At 42.2% G+C, this 24,586-nt stretch overlaps 1 protein-coding gene across 1 annotated transcript in view; it reads right to left on the bottom strand.

Moving 5' to 3' along the window:
• LOC140377306 (piezo-type mechanosensitive ion channel component 2-like) overlaps positions 1-24,586 on the bottom strand; it is a 196,398-nt gene that overhangs the window by 88,415 nt on the left and 83,397 nt on the right. Inside the window, exons 24-34 of the mRNA XM_072462675.1 lie at positions 15,900-16,071; positions 13,378-13,464; positions 13,151-13,307; positions 10,416-10,512; positions 10,107-10,269; positions 9,942-10,031; positions 9,707-9,864; positions 8,900-9,009; positions 8,261-8,378; positions 3,017-3,079; positions 2,774-2,940 (exon numbers count right to left, since the gene is read on the bottom strand). Of these exons, the coding sequence (XP_072318776.1) occupies positions 2,774-2,940; positions 3,017-3,079; positions 8,261-8,378; positions 8,900-9,009; positions 9,707-9,864; positions 9,942-10,031; positions 10,107-10,269; positions 10,416-10,512; positions 13,151-13,307; positions 13,378-13,464; positions 15,900-16,071 (1,382 nt within the window). The remainder of the gene's footprint in view (positions 1-2,773; positions 2,941-3,016; positions 3,080-8,260; positions 8,379-8,899; positions 9,010-9,706; positions 9,865-9,941; positions 10,032-10,106; positions 10,270-10,415; positions 10,513-13,150; positions 13,308-13,377; positions 13,465-15,899; positions 16,072-24,586) is intronic.

Raw genomic sequence — 24,586 nt, 5'->3', positions numbered from 1 at the left:
TACAAACATACCCACACTTATGCAGTGTGACATGTATGAAATCTTCCAATATCAACCTTGAATGCCCCGCCCTCTTTCACAAGTGGGAGGACGTTCATAACCTTACAGTACTTGTACTAGTAAGAATCCCCTACAAATGATTTTTAGAGGTGCGCACATTTTTGTACTTTTGTGGACTTTCCATTCATGTTCAAACAGGGGGTTTGGTCCTGTTAAAAAGGCTCTATTGAGCGAGACTGTCATGCTGGCCCTTTAAGGGGCGGAGCCTAGACCACCGAAAGGTGTAAGTTGCTGTGAGGAGAGAGAGAGGAAAGAGTTTGGAGTCGGAGTTTGCCATTGCAGTTTATCAGAGTTTATAGTTGAATGTAATAGTTTGTTTGCATCCCAAGTTCAGTATTGTGTGCGTGACACAAGTAAGTAAAGTTGGCAATGCATGTGTATATTTAGTTTAGAGTTTTAGAGTTGTTTGCTGCTTAATTGATGCATGCCTCCATCACGTGTACATCTTAAAGTGACGCTAATGTTGGTGCACTGTTTATATGTGTAAATGTGCTACTGTTACAGCGTAATCCTGTCAGTTATAGTAGTAATAGCAGTGTTTGTGACTTTATATATTATTGAGTGTCTGATTGATGTCACGCAGGAACTATATGTTCTTGTATTTCACGTATTTTTTATTATTATATTTCCATGATTTTCCATTTAGCCAGTTTCAACTCCTTAACGCTTTAACCGATTTCAACATGTTATACCTCATTACGATCGCTTTCGCAGTAGTACGTGTGTTATTACTTTTGACATTTGAAAAACGTGTACTTTTTACAGAATTTTCAAAAGTATTAGTACTTTTTTCCCATTTTAAATGAATTTGGGCATTATGAGCATCTGCAGAATTAGAAAGGCCAGCGTGGCTCCCAAGAAGTGTGAAGGTTTCAAGAGTGGAGGTCCCAAGTGTGCAGGTTCCAGAATTAATGAGAATACCCTGGTTGTGGATAGAGAGGATTTTGTAGTCTTTATGGTGGATGTTGTAAACTGTGCTGCTCAGACTCAAAGCAGAACTGAAAGGATCAGGATCATTGCTAAAGCTGCAGGGAGATTCCTTGGAACAAAGGAGCTTGATTGGGCAGATATAGAAAACAGGCTAAAGGCGCTAAATGGGAGTCGGAGTGATGGGGGTCTGCTTTTGGGGAGTCAGAGTGATCAGAGTGACGAGATGGGGTGGGGGTGGTCTCCTGTCCTCGTCCAGTCTCGTAGACGCACGGCTACCAAGCAGCGACCTCAGTGGAAATATTAAAGCCTATAGAATGAAGCCTAAAGAATAAAGCTGTACGGTGGAAGCACGGAACGTCAAAGAAGGAGAGGAAGATGAAGAAGAGTCTCCTTGGAATAAAGCCGGTTGTTGTTGTTGTTGTTGTTGTTGTTTTATGGCGGTTGGCATCCAAGTGTTGCATTACCGCCAGACTTTATTCCTCAGACTTTGTCGTAGTTGTTGTTGTTGTTGTTGCTCTACGGCGGCTGGCATCCAAGTGCTGCACCACCGCCAGACTCCACTCCTCAGACCTTGTCGTAGTCCTCAGACTCTGTCGTAGTCCGTTGTTGTTGTTGTTGTTGTTTTATGGCGGTTGACATCCGAGTGTTGCATTACCGCCAGACTTTATTCCTTAGACTTTGTCGTAGTCCTAAAAGTTCTTCTTCCAGTGCCTTGACTTCCAGTGCTTTGTCCTCAGACTCTGTCGTAGTCCGTAAAAGTACTCCTTCCATTGCTTTGGTGTTAAAAAGTCTACGCCGTGCGTCTACGAGCTGCCACTCGTAGACGCACGGCATACTCGTAGACGCACGGCGGTTGGTCTCTGAAACAACAACAACAACTATTCTAGTCACAAAGACATATCATGACCTCATGGGCTTTGTAACACCAAAGCAATGGAAGGAGTTCTTTTACGGACTACGACAGTCTGAGGACTACGAAAAGTCTGAGGAATAAAGTCTGGCGGTAATGCAACAATTGGATGCCAACCGCCATAAAACAACAACAACAACAACAACAACAACAACAACAACAACAACTTTATTCTTTAGGCTTTATTCTTTAGAATTTTGTGACGGAGCCAGTCGAGCGAGCGAGCGAGAGAGAGAGGGAGAGAGGGAGGGAGAGGGAGAGACGCAGACACTCCAGCAATGGCTTCAGCCATTGCAGATTGTCTAGTATATATTGATATTTCATTGGTCTGGTTGTTTAGGACCACACACATACCACCTGTGCAATCAAACTGTAAAGAATACTTCAAGATATCAATAAACCACCCTCAAGTAAAGAGCGACTCTTCATTTGAGCTCTAACCGGGCTCACCACAGTGATTCGTCAGCCCACACCAGCACAATCATTTAAAACCTATCTTTTAGGTCCCGAGAAGAAGATGAAAAGAAATAAAGAATACAGTTCCGCACTTTTGTTTGGTGCACACCTTTGTTTGCTCATTTAAAATTATCATGTTTCCAACGATAATTTTCCCATTACTAATCAGTATGCATGGGACGTGCATGAGTGGAGGAGTGCGTTAGTGAATGTTTGGAAGTGATAAGATAAGATAAGATAAGAAAAGCCTTTATTTGTCCACACAATGGGGAGCGCTTTGCACTGGATTTCATGAACACTTGGTGTGCACTTTCGCAGCCGTGCCAGCTTGTGGCACTCGGGCCTAATAATGCATAGTATGTGTCCTATAAACAAGAGAGCGTTCTTTTGAGTGCCGGGTCGGTGGATGTAGGTTACCTGACGGGCCTGCTGCGTGAGCATGCATCTCTCTATACGGAGAACGGAGGAAATATCAATGTGCTCTTGACACAAGCCTCGAAGCCATGTGGTGAGGGAGTCGAGCAGAGCAGAGATTAAGACCCAACAGAAGCGCAGGCTGCTGGAGACCCTCTGGAGGACAGTCCCTGGAACACAATCAGTCTGCAGTGTGGAAGTGAACACAACAAGGCTGTACAAAAAAGGACTTAAATGATTACATACCTGCAACATCATCCAACTCTTCATCTGTGTCGTCCTCCTCTGTTTCCGTTGAAACCTCAATGGCTTCATGAATCACAGGAAAGACAGATTTCTATTACTTCTATGGTGGATTATTTTACTGCAGCACACATATGTGATCGATTGCGGGAAAAACGCCACAAGTCGGCTCGGACCAAACACAGATAAAGCCAAAATAAGATTTTTTTTTTCAAATGTGTGATTTTCGTTTTCTTGCAGAATGTGCTAGTTGAAGTTATGAACGAGCCCCTGTGTGCTTCAGATAACACTATTGGTTGTCTTAAACGTATACATTAAGCTGTTAAAAATGTGGAGTTTTTGGGTCTTTTTCCAGCGCTCCTGGGGGCGTCACCTTTTTCTAGCCAGCGCATGTTGATCTTTTTCCACCAATCAGCTGCGAACCACATGGCTACAGCTACTGTTCTCCTCGGAGACATTATTCACTTGTCCAGACTGTCTTCAGAGCTTACATTCCCTGGACTGCATTGCAATGGAACTGAGGTACTTTTACTCTAAAGTATTGCTTTAACGCTGTGTTTTAAGGTGGTTTCGTGATGTCACTTTAGCCTCGTCACTTTTGCCTCGGCACCGGAGCAGACGCGGAACAATGCTAAGCTAACATGCTGCTTCAGTGCACTCTACATTATAAATACGGGCTTGAATTTAATGTGACCACTTTCTGAATAATTAACATCACGTAGTCTCTTGAAACTAGCTGTTTTGGGATGGTATAATGTCTGTATCTTTGTGTTTTTTACTGTAGCCCGCGTTAGCCGCTTTAGCTCGTTCCAAACTTCTTTGTTTCCCTTTTCAGAATTGGCGCTCACAGCTGGATTTGATCAAAAACTATGCAGACGTCCAGTGCATTACAGCTTCGACTTTGCACAGCAGGTACTATTTATTACACATCATTTACTTCACTTCACTTTATTAAATGTACAATAAAGTGCAAATGCAGAATAGAAATTATAGACACGCAATAATGTCACATTCATGTGCATATAACTGAGTGTTTATTTTACCATTATTATTAGTATTATTTTGTCTTGTGCTAGCTGTTTTTATTTTATTTTATCTTTATTTTCCCCTCCATTCCTTATTGAGAAATGAGAGGTTCTGTCTATAGGACATTTTGTTTATAAGAGTTCTTCTGTTAAGAGTATTTTTTTAAACTTCCTATAAGTTATCTGTCCTTTTCCTCTGTATCAACCTGCGTTGCAACAATGACATTTCTCCATGTGTACATTATGTACATATCGTGCCGTTTAGTGCTCAGTGTTCAATGTTTTGTTGTTTGTGTTACACTGAATCACCTGTGAATTCTGTTTATCCACAAATGGCAATAAACCCTATTCTGATTCCGATTCTGATTCTTGGATTATAAAAGGCCCTGAATAGCATCAAAGTATTTCCATTTTAATATAGTAACTTCTGATTCTGATTCAAGTCCAGTTCACATCAATAACACTCCTCTTGAGTTTTGAGTGACAGCTGTAGGGGGAGGTGGTGTCACTGTGACAGGGGGAGGGCTTATCTCAATGAGATGCAAATGAGCCCCGCCCCCTGTGACTCTGGGCTCACTCAGGTGAGAAACTTTAGAGTTTTCGCAGTGAAAGGTTTTGAGAGTTGTTTACATTCAAATGACCACAACTTACTCAAATATGATCAGATCTACATGAGTGAGACATCATTGTATAGCTTTGAATTCACACTTTCAGAATCTGTGAACAACTCAAAATGTCTCCGGGTAGACATGTAACTGGTTTAACCACGGTCAGTCACATATAGGAGATAGTGGCTATTTTTATATGCGCACACAACATTTGATCATTATCTGATTTCTGGATATAATTTAATTGTCACGTAAACAGTTCCATCTGAGGTGAATAACCAATTTAATTTGTGAATATATATATGTACATGAATAATTAGAATAATCAATAAGGCAATACATTATCAAGTGATCTGTTCTTCTGTATCTACCTCTGTATCTACCTGCGTTGCACCAATGAAATTTCCCCATGTGGGACAATAAAGGAATATCTTATCTTATCTTATTTTTGGTGAGTGTTTACATGCCCAAAAGATTACTCACATGACATTATAATCTATCTCCAAAAGTCAGATAATAATCAGGGGTCTCACTTTGTGAGAAACTCTCCTCATATCTCCACACACAAAGTTTAGAGATTCAGTACAGGACTGCATACTTTCAAGTCAAGTTGTTGTCTATAGATCACAAACCTAAACGAAAGTCACGTGTAACAATGATTCACGCACTCACGCTTTGTGAGGAAGGACCCTGATTTAGGTGTGCATGGAAACACCATATAGTCACTCTATTCACCATTTCAGTCCCAGAGTTATTTTCTTTTTTACTTCTTTGAAATCCAGAACAGGCTACAGGATTTTTGCTAGAATAATCTAAGGGGAATCTCGTTTTAATGCAACTCTCTGTATGTATATATATATATATATATATATATATATATATATATATATATATATATATATATATATATATATATATATATATATATATATATATATACATATATAAAGTCACAAACACTGCTATAACATATTGAAACATTGTCAATAAAATCACATAATTCAAACACAGTTCTAAAACTCCAGGTTCAAAAAGAGATTTACAAAGAGAAGCTGAACATGTATAACCTAATCTTATGTAGAACTAGGGAAAGATATTTCTCTGAAATAATTGGAAGCTGCAGTAACAACTGGCATGTCACAGATGAACAAACCCTCCAGCTCAGCTGCTGTGAGAACTCATTTCCACATCCAAGTGTAATGAGTTTGCATTATTCTTTATTGGTCCAGAGGTCCAGGGCATTCAGATGCTAATCAGGTACGAATTAGGGTGAGTGAGCCAGGGACACAAAAAACAAAAGGGATAGAGGGTAAGTTTCTGGTGAAACAAACAACTTTTTCGACTTCAGGAGGGCCCGCCCAATGGGCTGGACTTGCCATATCTGAGTTCCCGGCCTAAATTCGCTTATTGACAATGACTCTTGGATGAGAGTCGAAACGTCTAGCTTTTTTCTAAACTGAGTCCAGATGAAACAACTGAACCTTTTTCTACAATGGAACACTCCTGGACGAATGAGGGATTACACCGACTTTTTCTTTAATGACAAAGTTCAGGAAATTAAAAATGCTATAAATCCCATAATGCAAAAAATAACCCTAAAACAACCTAGACACTTAACTTAAGGTAACTCATTTTGCACCTGTAACTGACAAAACTGTCCATGAGATCATCACCAGTCAGAGTTCATCTACATGCTGCCTCCATGTGTGAGCCTCCAGATTTCTAAAGTCTGTGCTGAACAGTTTGTTAGCACCATCACTCACATAGTTAACATGTCGCTTCAATCTGGAACATTCCCAATGTCTTTGAAAACTGCGGTCATAAAGCCTCTCCTAAAGAAGAGCAGTCTTGATGCTGCAGTCCTGAGTCGTGACCGGCCCATCTCTAATCTGACATTTTGGGGCAAAGTCCTTGAAAGGGTTGTTTACAACAGCTCACAGATTTCCTCTTAATAAACAACTCAGTGCTGTGATGAGGTCTAAAACCTGACTGAAAAACATCAAAATGAGACTGCTCTTGTCACGGTGACAAATGACATCCGCCTGAACACTGACACGGGCAAAGCCTCAGTCTTAATTCTGTTAGATCTGATGCTGCTTTTGACACTGTCCATCATGGGATCCTCTTACAGAGACTAGAGGACTGGGTGGGCATCACTGGCACTGCCCTCATCTCCTCATCCCCTCATCTCATCTCCTCATCCCCACATCTCATCCCCTCATCTCCTCATCCCCTCATCTCCTCATCTCCTCATCCCCTCATCTCCTCATCCCCTCATCTCCTCATCTCCTCATCCCCTCATCTCCTCATCCCCTCATCTCCTCATCCCCTCATCTCCTCATCCCCTCATCTCCGCATCCCCTCATCCCCACATCTCATCCCCACATCTCATCCCCTCATCTCCTCATCCCATCATCTCCTCATCTCCTCATATCCTCATCTCCTCATCTCCTCGTCCCCTCATCTCATCTCCTCATCCCCTTATCTCGTCATCTCCTCATCTCGTTATCTCCTCATCCCCTCATCTCCTCATCTCCTCATCTCCTCATCCCCTCATCTCCTCATCTCCTCATCTCCTCGTCCCCTCATGGCATCTCCTGTCCCCTCATCTCATCCCCTCATCTCGTCATCTCCTTATCCCCTCATCCCCTCATCTCCTCATCTCCTCATCTGCTCATCCCCTCATCTCCTCATCTCCTCATCCCCTCATCTCATCATCTCCTCATCCCCTCATCTCCTCGTCCCCTCATCTCATCTCCTCGTCCCCTCATCTCATCCCCTCATCCCCTCATCTCCTCATATCCTCATCTCCTCGTCCCCTCATCTCATCTCCTCATCTCCTCATCTCCTCATCCCCTCATCTCCTCATCTCTTCATCTCCTCATCCCCTCATCTCCTCATCCCCTCATCCCCTCATCTCCTCATCTCCTCATCCCCTCATCTCCTCATCTCCTCATCTCCTCATCCCCTCATCTCCTCATCCCCTCATCCCCTCATCTCCTCATCCCCTCATCTCCTCATCTCCACATCTCCTCATCCCCTCATCTCCTCATCCCCTCATCTCCTCATCTCCTCATCTCCTCATCCCCTCATCTCCTCATCCCCTCATCTCCTCATCTCCTCATCTCCTCATCCCCTCATCTCCTCATCTCCTCATCTCCTCATCCCCTCATCTCTTCATCCCCTCATCTCCTCATCCCCTCATCTCCTCATCTCCTCATCTCATCATCCCCTCATCTCCACTGGAACATTCATCATCACTGCTCTCAGAATGTTTCCTTCAGAACCACATGTGCTTCCTCCCACCATTGCTCTTTATGCTCTGTGAAAGTTCACAAATGGAAGTGACATGGCCTTTCAAGTTTTAAAACAGAATTTATGTAACATCACACATTGAAATGTTAAGTTTTTAATTATTTAAATAAAATCGTATTTCCATTGTACTGGAAGGAGCTTTCTGTGACTTTGCAGCAGAAAAGTTAAATCATTGATGAACGGACCCGTGTTGCCAGATTATCATATGGGTCTTGAGCCTGTACGTATCTGATGATTCTACATTTTTATTGGCCATGTAAACGTAGCAACAGTAAGAAATGATCCATGAGAAGCATTACCTGCTGCCCTGTGCTCCCAGCGCGGCCTCCTCCGTGCAGACCTCAAGTGCAGCTTCTTCTGCCTGTGCCGAGCTCTCATGGCTGTTCTCGAGTCAGTGATCCAGGCGTGGTAAACAAACTGCACACAGCAGGAAGTACTTTCAATGTACACCAGTGATGTCATACGTGTAGAATTAGACATGCAGCAGTCAAATCTGTCAGCCTTAACGGAGCATGTCCAGGCTTTTAGCAGGGGAAACACAAAAAAGAATGTGTACTTTGAAACGATGTTACCTAAATCATGATAGACACGTAAACACCCTGCTCATGCACAGTAATCATTCATGGAGGACTAGGACGGGTTTATCTTCAAATTGTAGAAATATAACATACTTTATGGCATCAAACTTGTGGCAGGAGAAGGCACGGCGTGAAAGACCAAAACGTTGAGGTTAAAGCAGCCTAATGAATGAAAACACAGCAGCCATCGTCCCTCTCATCAACTTTTTTGTTTTTAAAGCTCCTTCATCAGACCAACATTTAAGGTGAGCAGTATATAACAGTTTGGTGTTGAAAAAGACTTTCAAGTCTCTGGTGAACTTTGGAAGCTTTGCCGATGTTGCGTGCTGCTGCAGCTCCAGCACCATGTGAAGTGCTGACCTGAAATGCAGATTTGTCAGGTGGCCGCGCCCCTTTCTTCTGCTCCTCCTCCTCTTCTATGTCCTCATCGCTGTCAGTCTCAAACAGGTAGTAGTCCCCACTGCGGATCACTGAGAGGCAGAACAGGCTTAGGCTGGAGTAGGGCCTTGGGTCAGGCTGTGGTAGGACTACGGTATATCTGTGGTAGGACTATGGTAGGTCTGTGGTAGAGCTACGGGAGGACTGTGGTAGGGTGATAGGGCTATGGTAGATATATGGTAGGACTATGTTAGGTCTGTGGTAGGGCTATGGTAGGTCTGTGGGAGGACTATGGTAGGGCTGTGATAGAGCTATGGTAGGACTATGATAGGTCTGTGGTGGGGCGATGATAGGTCTGTGGGAGGACAATGGTAGGGCTGTAATAGGGCGATGGTTGGTCTGTGGTAGAACAATGATATGGCTATGGTAGAACTATGGTAGGTCTGTGGTAGGGCTATGGTAGAACTGTGATAGGGTAATGGCAGGACTATGGTAGGGCAGTGAGAGGGCTATGGGACAACAATGGTAGGGCAGTGAGAGGGCTATGGGACAACAATGGTAGGGCAGTGAGAGGGCTATGGGACAACAATGGTAGGGCAGTGAGAGGGCTATGGGACAACAATGATAGGACTATGGGAGGACAATGGTAGGAGTGTGATAGGGCTGTGATAAGGCTATGGCATGACTATGGTGGGGTTATGGTAGGGCTATGGTAGGGCTGTGAAAGGGCTATGGTAGGGCTGTGAAAGGGCTATGGTAGGGCTGTGTGCCTGATTGGGAGGAACTCACTGGAGGCGTGGTTGACCCAGGGCCTCCACCATTGGCTGCCATGCTTCGCCTCCTTCTGGTCTGGTTTCCCCTCAGCATCTGAAGTCTCTTTGTTAAAACTCAGCAGCGTCTCTTTGCCTCGACGGAACTTCTGCTGTCGACTTTTAATTCGATCCATTCTAAAAATTAAAAACAGTGAGATGAATTGAATGGACCGAATTAAGCCTCCTTTTTGGCCTGACTTAGTGTGAATTACTGTTTCTTGAGCAGGTCCATCGAGTTCTTCTCCACCTGCAGCCTGGCTCTCACAGCCTTCACAGTGGAGGCCTCAAACAGCTCTGCACCTCTGCACACACACACACAAACTGCATTTTTGTCATATTGGTCACTGTCCCTGGGAGCGGCAGAGGCACATTCGTACCTCGATGCTAGAAGCTGTGTGTTGTGAAGGTCGAGAAGCACATAGAGGAAGTAGTGGCTCCTGAACACTCTCCTCTGCAGCAGCAGGAAGCAGAAGCAGATGCCATCCCAGATGATTCCCGCCTCATCATTAGGAAGCTCACAGTGTTTGGAGCTCTGCTCCGCTACATCCAAATAAAGGGTTGTTTTAGATCGGGGGGTCCAAACTAACTTTGACTTTCCACCAGGATCTGAGCTCGCATGGGAAAGTCTACGATGCATTCCTCATTGACACTTTTGTCTGGACTTTGCTTTGAAGAGGACCACATACGTTTACTGTAGCCTTTGATGGTACAGGCCAGGCTGAAGAGCTGGATGAGCCAACAGTGGTTCAATACCAAAGATTTAATGAAGCCACACGCCAGGATCTGAAACACAGAACACACACTCCCAGTCATGAGCAGGTCATGAGGACATCAGGAGGGGCGCTTGTATTTCTATTCATGCTTTATTCATCCTGTGTGGGGGCCCCTGACCTTTGTCTCATCAGAGCGAAGGGTCATCAATGTTTACTTATTTATTTTAAATGCAAAGTACGTTATGAGAAACCCACACACGATTAAAGGACTGAAAAAGTATTATGAACCACGCTAGAGTGAGACATGCTTTGGACACATGATGCTCGTGGACACATTATCCTCGTGGACACATGATGCTCGTGGACACATTATCCTCGTGGACACATTATCCTCGTGGACACATTATGTTCATGGACACATTATGCTCATGGACACATTATGTTAATGGTAACATTACGCTCATGGACACATTATGCTCATGGACACATGCTGCTCATGGACACATTATGTTAATGGACACATTATGCTCATGGACACATTATGCCCATGGACACATTATGCCCGTGGACACATTATGTTCATGGACACATTATCCTCGTGGACACATTATGCTCATGGACACATTACGCTCATGGACATATTATGCTCATGGACACATTATCCTCGTGGACACATTATGTTCATGGACACATTATGTTCATGGACACATTATCCTCATGGACACATTATCCTCACGGACACAGTATGCTCATGGACACATTATGCCCATGGACACATTATGTTCATGGACACATTATGCTCGTGGACACATTATGCTCGTGGACACATTATGTTCGTGGACACATTATGTTCATGGATACTTTATGCCCATGGACACATTATGCTCATGGACACATTATGTTCATGGACACATTATGCTCGTGGGCAAATTATGCTCGTGGACACATTATGCTCGTGGACACATTATGCTCGTGGACACATTATGTTCATGGACATATAATCCTCATGGACACTTTATGCTCATGGACACATTATCCTCGTGGACACATTATCCTCACGGACACATTATCCTCACGGACACATTACGCTCATGGACATATTTTGCTCATGGACACATCATCCTCATGGGCACATTATGTTCGTGGACACATTATGTTCATGGACACATTATGCTCCTGGACACATTATGTTCATGGACACATTATGCTCATGGACACATTATGTCATGGACACATTATGCTCAGGGACACATTATGCCCATGGACACATTATGCTCATTGACACATTATGCTCATGGACACATTATGCTCATGGACACATTATGCTCATGGACACATTATGTCATGGACACATTATGCTCAGGGACACATTATGCCCATGGACACATTATGCTCATTGACACATTATGCTCATGGACACATTATGCTCATGGACACATTATGCTCATGGACACATTATGTTCATGGACACATAATGTCCATGGACACATTATGCTCAGGGACACATTATGCCCATGGACACATTATGATCATGGACACAGTATCCTCATGGACACATTATGCTCATGGACACATTATGTCCATGGACACATTATGCCCATGGACACATTATGCTCAGGGACACATTATGCCCATGGACACATTATGCTCATGGACACAGTATGTCCGTGGACACATTATGTTTATGGACACTTTATGCTCATGGACACATTATGCTTTGGACACATTATGTTCATGGACACATTATGCTCATGGACACATGATGCTCCTGGACACATTATGTTCATGGACACATGATGCTCCTGGACACATTATGTTCATGGACACATTATGCTCATGGACACATTATGCTCAGGGACACATTATGCCCATGGACACATTATGCCCATGGACACAGTATGCTAATGGACATATTTTGCTCAGGGTGTGGTTAGGTACTGGCTCCGGCATGGATCAGGGTGTGGTTAGGTACTGGCTCCTGCATGGATCAGGGTGTGGTTAGGTACTGGCTCCTGCATGGATCAGGGTGTGGTTAGGTACTGGCTCCTGCATGGATCAGGGTGTGGTTAGGTACTGGCTCCGTCATGGATCAGGGTGTGGTTAGGTACTGGCTCCTGCATGGATCAGGGTGTGGTTAGGTACTGGCTCCTGCATGGATCAGGGTGTGGTTAGGTACTGGCTCCTGCATGGATCAGGGTGTGGTTAGGTACTGGCTCCTGCATGGATCAGGGTGTGGTTAGGTATATTTGGGAGGGTCCGGTGTTGGCTTGCCTGGGCGCTTGTCCTTGGCGCTGGTACTACTTGGGTTGGGCCTCGGTCTAGGATCCTGGTTTCCTCCTGATTTGTATGTGTATATAATGTAATATACAATTGTATCATTTTGAAGTTTTTTGTGCACTATGTGGTGTCTTTAAATGCAAAATATATTTTTTTTTAAAAGAAAAAAAAGTAAAAGATTGACGGATGACTACGACGAGTCTTTTCCTTCGCCGCCTCCTATTGGCCCTCTCCTGTCACGCTCTGATTCGGTGACAGGCGGTTACATCAGTCACAGTGAAGTGTGAACTTTCAAAATAATAACATACGTAAGTCTTAAGGCAATATAAAGGTTACAAATGGACATGAATTGTGATCTAATGTAAATATAAATCTTGACAGTCAAATGTTTTTTGGTTGATCACATGACCCACCCCTAAACTCTTACTTACAGAGAGTATGTTCTTCATTGTGATGACAAACATGTTGTATCCGATCAAACAGTCCCAGTAAAGCAGAATGGAGCTGAGCGGCTTCAGGAGCAAGTCTCCGCCCACCAGCAGGAAGTAGAAGCAGGCCACCAGGTAACCCATGCAGAAGACGCTGATCCTGCACACAGCGGGACGCGCTCAGTCCCATGCACCCATGCACTCAGCCTCATGCTCACAGCAGACTTTACCTGGTGGTGCCAGTGATGAAGATGACGGTGAGTACGAACCAAAACATGTAGCAGAAGATGATGACTTTCAGCATGTCCAGGTAGGACCTACAGCCACAGGCGAGGACACATAGAAGTGGAACAGATTATTCTCTGTGTGATCCGCTTTGTCACCACTCCAGATTCATGCACCTTTTCATAAAATTCACTTTTATTTCCTCATCACCCTAAGATTAAACCAAGATCCAATCAGCGAGCAGCAGCCCACAGTTGATCACAGGTGGTCTTCACAGCGTCAGAGGAAAGCGAGTGTGAGAAGATGGTGAACATTGCCCTCCTCTTTGGTGGATTCTTTCAGTGTTGCTGATTCGTTTCTGTGAAAGAAGCTGAATAAAGAATGAAATAGATATTTTCACAGGGCCCTGAGTTGTTTTAAGCTGTTATGAAAAAAGTTGAGGCACATGTGGGCAGGGCTAGTGTTGGCACCAGAACATTTCCAGATGTGCTATTGGCTGTTGTACAATCTTTGTATTTCGATTCCCTAATACATGAGGTCAGCAGAAGTCAGGCTCCTCCCCCGGTGCGTGTTTTAACAGCACACAGAGGCCGTAGGCCCTTATTAAAAGACAAATATTGTCCATTATCTGTGATGTTCATGGCCTTTAAGATGTGTGGGCTTCAAACATAAAACAGATCAATTGTAAAGCAGAAAAAGTACTCAAGGTGTTGTACTTGATTTGGACAGTTTGGAAAACAGAACTAGTTATTTCAGTCTTAATTCTGTTAGATCTGAGTGCTGCTTTTGACACTGTCGATCATGGGATCCTCTTACAGAGACTAGAGGACTGGGTGGGCATCACTGGCACTGCCCTAAACTGGTTAAGGTCCTATCTGGAAGACAGGAAGTACTTTGTTGAAATTGGTAGCTGTGTCTCAGACCACATGACCCTGACCTGTGGAGTGCCCCAAGGGTCAGTCCTGGGTCCCCTTCTGTTCAACCTCTACATGCTGCCATTGGGTCAGTTGATACGCAGTGAAAATGTGTCCTATCACAATGATGCAGACAAGTCAGATCTATGTTTCACTGTCGACAGGTGAATATGGACCAGTAGATTCACTCTGTCACTGCATCCAACAGATCAGTTTGTGGATGCAAAACAACTTTCTCCAGCTGAACTCAGACAAGACTGAAATAATCGTTTTTGTCACAGAAACAAAGAGAAAGTGTTAGTGTCACCTCCAGAGTCTCGCTCTAAAACCTACAAACCAAGTTAGAAATCTGGGGGTAATAATGGACTCAGACTTGAACTTTAACAGCCACGTCAAATCAATAACATCAGCAGCTTTTTACCATCTAAAAAACATTGCCAAAATCAAAAATATAGTGTCAAAACCAGATTTAGAGAGACTTATCCACGCGTTTGTCTCCAGTAGATTAGACTGTAACGGCCGCTCACTGGTCTCTCCAAACGAGCTGTAAAACAGCTGCAGTACATCCAGAACGCTGCTGCTCGGGTCATGACCAGAACCAGGAAGTACCATCACATTAGTCCTGACTAGAACCAGGAAGTACCATCACATTAGTCCTGACTAGAACCAGGAAGTACCATCACATTAGTCCTGACTAGAACCAGGAAGTACCATCACATTAGTCCTGACTAGAACCAGGAAGTACCATCACATTAGTCCTGACCAGAACCAGGAAGTACCATCACATTAGTCCTGTTCTCAGGTCTCTGCACTGCCCCCTGTGGCTCAGAGAATAAACTTTAAAGCAGCTCTGCTTGTGTACAAGTCTCTCCATGGCCTAGCACCAAAGTACATCTTGGATATGTTAGTGCCATATGAACCATCTCGGACTCTGAGGACCTCAGGGACCGGCCTCCTGCTGGTGCCAGAGTCAGGACTAAACATGGACCGGCCTCCTGCTGGTGCCCAGAGTCAGGACAAAACATGGGGAATCTGCGTTTCAGTTTTATGCAGCTAAAATCTGGAACAGTCTTCCTGAAGATGTGAGACAGGCTTCTACTCTGACAATGTTCAAATCTAAGATAAAAACTGTTTTGTTTAGCTGCGCGTGTGACTGAAAGGATTTTTTCTTTGCACTCTTCTCTTTTGTTTGTGATTTTATTAGTTTAGAAAATCAGTTGGATTGATCATTTTTAATTTAGTTAATTTTATTGTATTTCTGTAATTTCTTTGTGATTTTAATGCATTTTTCCTGCTGTGTGAAGCACTTTGAATTGCCTTGTGTATGAAATGTGCTCTACAAATAAACTTGCCTTGCCTTGCCTTATTTTGAAACTCTTCATGTATGGCTCACTTCCTGCATCCTAAATATTCACTGAAATGACTTCATCCACACTTTTTACAACTCCCTGTTTTTAAAACCATGATGTTCACACTGAACATTATGGTTTTAGTAGTAAAACAGGATAGTCTCTATTGATATTACATTTCCTCACACCACAGAGCAGAGCACAGTGTAGACACTCATTGAGTTTGTAGTCATTTGTTTTGAGGAAAGTTTGAGAACATGTCACCTGCAGAGCATGAAGTCAGGCACAGGGTTTGAGGGAAGGCGCCTGATCAGGTCTGGATCTTGGTCTAAGTCCAGTTCTGTGTTGTCTCCTGCCCTCTGCTGGACATGAGGCTGCAGCTCCTCCTCAAACACCTGCCTCTGGAGAGACGCTCCGAGGAGCAGTAGGAAGTCGTCTGCACAGAAGGCCGTTAGGAGACAATAGAAAGTGGGACTGAGATTAACAATGCAGCACAGAATGTTTTTGGGCTCCAAACTTCTGCCATGGACACAAAGCCTCTGAAGCACACTCTTCGAAGGCCAGTACAAAAGAGGATGCAAACCTTGCACCAACAATCAAGCACTGGACCCAAATTGTGTCTGACATTTGAAAGATGGAAAAATTACATTCAGACCTAATTTGACTTTGACTTTGGACTAAATGGGACTTTTGTGCAGGAAATGGGCAGTCATTTTATTTCATTCGATGTTTTTGTGTTATTTACTTTCTGCGCTGTGTTCCTTGTTTTATTTTGATGTGTTTGAACATGATAATATTAAAATAAATACAGCAAACAATGTTCATTTTGTCTTCTTTTATCTATCTGAAAACATTGGTTCTTTTGAAAGACAAGACGTTTAGAGATGTTATTTCCGTGTTGCCATGTTTGGGCTGCTTAACTACGAGCGCTCTTCAGAACTGCCTTTGGGGACGGGTCACTTACATGGAACTATGATCTGGAAGATCTGGAACTATGATCTGGAAGATCTGGAACTATGATCTGGAAGATGAATCTAAGATGGCCAGATGGCACCAATAATATATTCTATTCTTGGTGAATCCTGGTCCAACTTGAAAGCCCCAGGAAAAAATCCTCTTTGTTCTGCTGGATGGAAACGTTCTTATGACTATATTTCACATCTAAACTGACTCAATGGACTTTGTTTACCTTAAGAACTGTTATGTCATATTTAATATACTTGTTTTGCCCATTCTCAAGGTTGTAGTTGTTACAAGGGTTGTACATTAGCCTACACCGCCCTCTTGTGTTCGCCCAGTGCTATTGTTTGTTTTCGTCTAAAAATCCAAGATGGCCGCACGCCATGCTGAGTTTGTCATGTGTTGAGCTCGTGTTTCCCACATACGTGTTGTTGCTTTGGACAATATTTGTCTGTAAGTATCGTGATGTAAAGGTATAAGTTTGTTATTGATTTTGGGTGATTTCTGCATTGTTTTGAGCAGGTTTGAACCTAAATTAATGTGTTAGCCTAGCATTTCATTTGCCTGTCAGCAGCTAATGACATATTTTGTATTCCAGTTTTACGGTTGGTCTAAGAGGACAACAGCTGTATGCTGTTCTTCAATAAATGAACAAAACACCAAGACGTCTGTTTATTGGAGCGCCGTCATCTGGCAGTCTAGCCTTGCAGAGAGAGTCACTTGGGGCGAGGACAGCACAATACTTCCTCATTACCTCTGTGTTCATTCACAATGTTACATGACATTTTGCTGGTTTAAGTCAAATTTGTCCAAATTAGAAGAATACGTTTGAGAGTTAAAAGAAAGTCTTAAAGTCCCTCCCACTTGAAGCCACACCTCTGAAGTCAGCAGTACTGCAGTACCACAGTACTACAGTACCACAGTACCACCCTCGTGTTACAGTACTACAGTACCGCAGTACCACAGTACTACAGTACCACCCTCGTGTTACAGTACCACAGTACTACAGTACCACCCTCGTGTTACAGTACCGCAGTACCACAGTACTACAGTACCACCCTCGTGTTACAGTACCGCAGTACCACAGTACTACAGTACCACCCTCGTGTTGCAGTACCACAGTACCACAGTACTACAGTACCAGCCTCGTGTTACAGTACTACAGTACCGCAGTACCACAGTACTACAGTACCACCCTCGTGTTGCAGTACCACAGTACTACAGTACCACCCTCGTGTTACAGTACTACAGTACTACAGTACCGCAGTACCACAGTACTACAGTACCACCCTCGTGTTACAGAACTACAGTACTACAGTACCGCAGTACCACAGTACTACAGTACCACCCTCGTGTTACAGAACTACAGTACTACAGTACCGCAGTACCACAGTACTACAGTACCACCCTCGTGTTACAGAACTACAGTACTACAGTACTACAGTACCGCAGTACCACAGTACTACAGTACCACCCTCGTGTTACAGTACTACAGTACTACAGTACTACAGTACCACAGTACCACAGTACTGCAGTACCACAGTACTACAGTACCACCCTCGTGTTACAAGAGATACACAGAGAAGCGGCAACTATTTATGCCAGAGAGAGACATGTAAACCATCAGAAACCCGCACTAAATCTAGCGATGGTGAGTAGAAATAATCACCTTCACTTGTGTACTAGTAGTGTATAAAATGATAAATTATTCATCATTGATTTTTATTCTTTGTGTCATCATTGTAGATTCCAGCAGTGATGAATATTCAGAATGTATTTTGCCCAAAAGATCTGCGAGTAGTGGAGTAGAAAAGCCCCAAGGACAAACAACAATTCTTCCTGCAGTTTGTATCATATGAAATAAGAAAGACAGCGATATCACAGTGGGACGAAAAGGACAGAATGACAAACTTGTCCAGGCTGAAACTGAATCATGTGGTATGTAAAATCTCTTTCAAAAACATTTCATGAAATATAGCTTGTCAAAATGAATTTTTTGGTGAAATAAATAGATTAGCTCTCACTAAAATTGTCATTTTTTGCAGGAAACCCCAGAAAAGCTGCCAAAGTGAAACAGGATGAGTGGATATTACTCCACATTAGAGAAAGAGACTGCATCACTATAGAAGTGCACTACCACTACAACTGCTATAAAAGCTACACTCTTATCAAAGACAGTTGGGAAAATGAGGTAAAGATGAACATTTATGTTATTGTCATTATGATTTGCCACAGATTATCTCTGTTATACTTTGTATAACAAGAATTATTAGAGTTACACCACATTGGAAAGTATGATTTTTTCCAACTCCATTCATTTCATGGCAGCCTAAAGTACATTACATTTTCCCTTTTTCTAAAACCATTTTAAATGTCTCTTTCAGCACCTGAAACCATCCGTACACCACAACATACAACATTTTCTGCAAAGATGTCATCAAAGGTGTCACGGCTGATAGAAAGTGGTGAAATCATGAGAATGAACAAGGTTGAACTGTTCAAGAAAACTGAAAAAGCACGAGGATCTAATGCAACATCTTATACCATCTTATAGTATACCATCTTATAGTATACCATCTTATAGTATACCATCTTATTGTATACCATCTTATTGTATACCATCTTATTGTATACCATCTTATAGTATACCATCTTATTGTAAACCATCTTATTGTATACCATCTTATTGTATACCATCTTATTGTATACCATCTTATTGTAAACCATCTTATTGTATACCATCTTATTGTATACCATCTTATTGTAAACCATCTTATTGTATACCATCTTATTGTATACCATCTTATTGTAAACCATCTTATTGTAAACCATCTTATTGTATACCATCTTATTGTAAACCATCTTATTGTATACCATCTTATTGTATACCATCTTATTGTATACCATCTTATTGTATACCATCTTATTGTATACCATCTTATAGTATACCATCTTATTGTATACCATCTTATAGTATACCATCTTATAGTATACCATCTTATTGTATACCATCTTATTGTATACCATCTTATTGTATACCATCTTATAGTATACCATCTTATTGTATACCATCTTATAGTATACCATCTTATTGTATACCATCTTATAGTAAACCATCTTATTGTAAACCATCTTATTGTATACCATCTTATTGTATACCATCTTATTGTATACCATCTTATTGTAAACCATCTTATTGTAAACCATCTTATTGTATACCATCTTATTGTATACCATCTTATAGTATACCATCTTATAGTATACCATCTTATTGTATACCATCTTATTGTATACCATCTTATTGTATACCATCTTATTGTAAACCATCTTATTGTAAACCATCTTATTGTATACCATCTTATTGTATACCATCTTATAGTATACCATCTTATTGTATACCATCTTATTGTATACCATCTTATTGTATATCATCTTATTGTATATCATCTTATTGTATACCATCTTATAGTATACCATCTTATTGTATACCATCTTATTGTAAACCATCTTATTGTATACCATCTTATTGTATACCATCTTATTGTAAACCATCTTATTGTAAACCATCTTATTGTATACCATCTTATTGTATATCATCTTATTGTATACCATCTTATTGTATACCATCTTATTGTAAACCATCTTATAGTATACCATCTTATTGTATACCATCTTATTGTATACCATCTTATAGTATACCATCTTATTGTATACCATCTTATAGTATACCATCTTATTGTATACCATCTTATAGTATACCATCTTATAGTATACCATCTTATAGTATACCATCTTATAGTATACCATCTTATTGTAAACCATCTTATTGTAAACCATCTTATTGTAAACCATCTTATTGTAAACCATCTTATTGTATACCATCTTATTGTAAACCATCTTATTGTATACCATCTTATTGTATACCATCTTATTGTATACCATCTTATTGTATACCATCTTATTGTATACCATCTTATTGTAAACCATCTTATTGTATACCATCTTATTGTATACCATCTTATTGTATACCATCTTATTGTATACCATCTTATTGTAAACCATCTTATTGTATACCATCGTATGGTAGAAATGTCAATATAAATTCAAATGTGCATTATTTTGTTTATACCGACAACATTCCTTATAATAAAATGTTATTCTCATTAGAATTAGAAAGGACCAGCATCATACATTTCTTTAGATTTTGATTCCAGAAATATTTTGAAAAAAATCGAAATATTCTTTGTCTGCTTTCAAAACAGATCAGATCAGTCATCTCTCTGTAGACTCTCCACAGCTCAGATCAGTCATCTCTCTGTAGACGCTCCACAGCTCAGATCAGTCATCTCTCTGTAGACTCTCCACAGATCAGATCAGTCATCTCTCTGTAGACTCTCCACAGCTCAGATCAGTCATCTCTCTGTAGACTCTCCACAGATCAGATCAGTCATCTCTCTGTAGACGCTCCACAGATCAGATCAGTCATCTCTCTGTAGACTCTCCACAGATCAGATCAGTCATCTCTCTGTAGACTCTCCACAGCTCAGATCAGTCATCTCTCTGTAGACTCTCCACAGATCAGATCAGTCATCTCTCTGTAGACTCTCCACAGCTCAGATCAGTCATCTCTCTGTAGACTCTCCACAGATCAGATCAGTCATCTCTCTGTAGACTCTCCACAGATCAGATCAGTCATCTCTCTGTAGACTCTCCACAGATCAGATCAGTCATCTCTCTGTAGACTCTCCACAGATCACCTTCCAACAGCCACGACAGCAGAATATGAGAGACATAGTTTATGTTGAAACCCTTTCTACATCTGATGTTATGGAGATGATTCCTGGAGCATCAGAGAGCGAGGGATTGACAACATCAACAGATACGGATGTGTCATGTCCCAGTCCACTTAACAGTGAGGATGGACAAGTCACAGGACATTTTAAAAACTCTGTTTACGGCTGGTATCATTGTTCATAAAGCTCTAAAAGATCATCCTGTCATTCAAACCCTGTGGCCCCTGACCGCTGATTGTTTAACTGTTGACCGCTGATTGTTTAACTGTTGACCGCTGATTGTTTAACTGTTGACCGCTGATTGTTTAACTGTTGACCGCTGATTGTTTAACTGTTGACCGCTGCTTGTTTAACTGTTGACCGCTGCTTGTTTAACTGTTGACCGCGGATTGTTTAACTGTTGACCGCTGATTGTTTAACTGTTGACCGCTGATTGTTTAACTGTTGACCGCTGATTGTTTAACTGTTGACCGCTGCTTGTTTAACTGTTGACCGCGGATTGTTTAACTGTTGACCGCTGCTTGTTTAACTGTTGACCGCGGATTGTTTAACTGTTGACCGCTGCTTGTTTAACTGTTGACCGCTGATTGTTTAACTGTTGACCGCTGCTTGTTTAACTGTTGACCGCGGATTGTTTAACTGTTGACCGCTGATTGTTTAACTGTTGACCGCTGCTTGTTTAACTGTTGACCGCTGATTGTTTAACTGTTGACCGCTGCTTGTTTAACTGTTGACCGCTGATTGTTTAACTGTTGACCGCTGATTGTTTAACTGTTGACCGCTGCTTGTTTAACTGTTGACCGCTGCTTGTTTAACTGTTGACCGCTGATTGTTTAACTGTTGACCGCTGATTGTTTAACTGTTGACCGCGGATTGTTTAACTGTTGACCGCTGATTGTTTAACTGTTGACCGCTGATTGTTTAACTGTTGACCGCGGATTGTTTAACTGTTGACCGCTGCTTGTTTAACTGTTGACCGCTGATTGTTTAACTGTTGACCGCGGATTGTTTAACTGTTGACCGCTGCTTGTTTAACTGTTGACCGCTGATTGTTTAACTGTTGACCGCTGCTTGTTTAACTGTTGACCGCTGATTGTTTAACTGTTGACCGCTGATTGTTTAACTGTTGACCGCGGATTGTTTAACTGTTGACCGCTGCTTGTTTAACTGTTGACCGCTGATTGTTTAACTGTTGACCGCTGATTGTTTAACTGTTGACCGCTGATTGTTTAACTGTTGACCGCTGCTTGTTTAACTGTTGACCGCTGATTGTTTAACTGTTGACCGCGGATTGTTTAACTGTTGACCGCTGCTTGTTTAACTGTTGACCGCTGCTTGTTTAACTGTTGACCGCGGATTGTTTAACTGTTGACCGCTGATTGTTTAACTGTTGACCGTTGCTTGTTTAACTGTTGACCGCGGATTGTTTAACTGTTGACCGCTGATTGTTTAACTGTTGACCGTTGCTTGTTTAACTGTTGACCGCTGATTGTTTAACTGTTGACCGCTGATTGTTTAACTGTTGACCGCGGATTGTTTAACTTTTGACCGCTGATTGTTTAACTGTTGACCGCTGCTTGTTTAACTGTTGACCGCGGATTGTTTAACTGTTGACCGCTGATTGTTTAACTGTTGACCGCGGATTGTTTAACTGTTGACCGCGGATTGTTTAACTGTTGACCGCGGATTGTTTAACTGTTGACCGCTGATTGTTTAACTGTTGACCGCGGATTGTTTAACTGTTGACCGCTGCTTGTTTAACTGTTGACCGCTGCTTGTTTAACTGTTGACCGCTGCTTGTTTAACTGTTGACCGCTGATTGTTTAACTGTTGACCGCTGCTTGTTTAACTGTTGACCGCGGATTGTTTAACTGTTGACCGCTGATTGTTTAACTGTTGACCGCTGCTTGTTTAACTGTTGACCGCTGATTGTTTAACTGTTGACCGCTGCTTGTTTAACTGTTGACCGCTGCTTGTTTAACTGTTGACCGCGGATTGTTTAACTGTTGACCGCTGCTTGTTTAACTGTTGACCGCTGCTTGTTTAACTGTTGACCGCTGCTTGTTTAACTGTTGACCGCTGATTGTTTAACTGTTGACCGCTGCTTGTTTAACTGTTGACCGCTGATTGTTTAACTGTTGACCGCGGATTGTTTAACTGTTGACCGCTGATTGTTTAACTGTTGACCGCGGATTGTTTAACTGTTGACCGCTGCTTGTTTAACTGTTGACCGCTGATTGTTTAACTGTTGACCGCGGATTGTTTAACTGTTGACCGCTGCTTGTTTAACTGTTGACCGCTGATTGTTTAACTGTTGACCGCGGATTGTTTAACTGTTGACCGCTGCTTGTTTAACTGTTGACCGCGGATTGTTTAACTGTTGACCGCTGATTGTTTAACTGTTGACCGCGGATTGTTTAACTGTTGACCGCTGATTGTTTAACTGTTGACCGCTGCTTGTTTAACTGTTGACCGCTGATTGTTTAACTGTTGACCGCTGCTTGTTTAACTGTTGACCGCTGATTGTTTAACTGTTGACCGCTGATTGTTTAACTGTTGACCGCTGCTTGTTTAACTGTTGACCGCTGCTTGTTTAACTGTTGACCGCGGATTGTTTAACTGTTGACCGCTGCTTGTTTAACTGTTGACCGCTGCTTGTTTAACTGTTGACCGCTGCTTGTTTAACTGTTGACCGCTGATTGTTTAACTGTTGACCGCTGATTGTTTAACTGTTGACCGCGGATTGTTTAACTGTTGACCGCTGCTTGTTTAACTGTTGACCGCGGATTGTTTAACTGTTGACCGCTGATTGTTTAACTGTTGACCGCGGATTGTTTAACTGTTGACCGCTGCTTGTTTAACTGTTGACCGCTGATTGTTTAACTGTTGACCGCGGATTGTTTAACTGTTGACCGCTGCTTGTTTAACTGTTGACCGCGGATTGTTTAACTGTTGACCGCTGATTGTTTAACTGTTGACCGCGGATTGTTTAACTGTTGACCGCTGATTGTTTAACTGTTGACCGCTGCTTGTTTAACTGTTGACCGCTGATTGTTTAACTGTTGACCGCTGCTTGTTTAACTGTTGACCGCTGATTGTTTAACTGTTGACCGCTGATTGTTTAACTGTTGACCGCTGCTTGTTTAACTGTTGACCGCTGCTTGTTTAACTGTTGACCGCGGATTGTTTAACTGTTGA

The sequence above is a fragment of the Eucyclogobius newberryi genome, unplaced genomic scaffold, assembly GCF_026437365.1.
Source record: "Eucyclogobius newberryi isolate DKJ021-1_F unplaced genomic scaffold, fEucNew1.0.hap1 SCAF_4, whole genome shotgun sequence".
NCBI lineage: Eukaryota > Metazoa > Chordata > Actinopteri > Gobiiformes > Gobiidae > Eucyclogobius > Eucyclogobius newberryi.
This window is presented reverse-complemented; position numbering and strand designations above follow the sequence as displayed.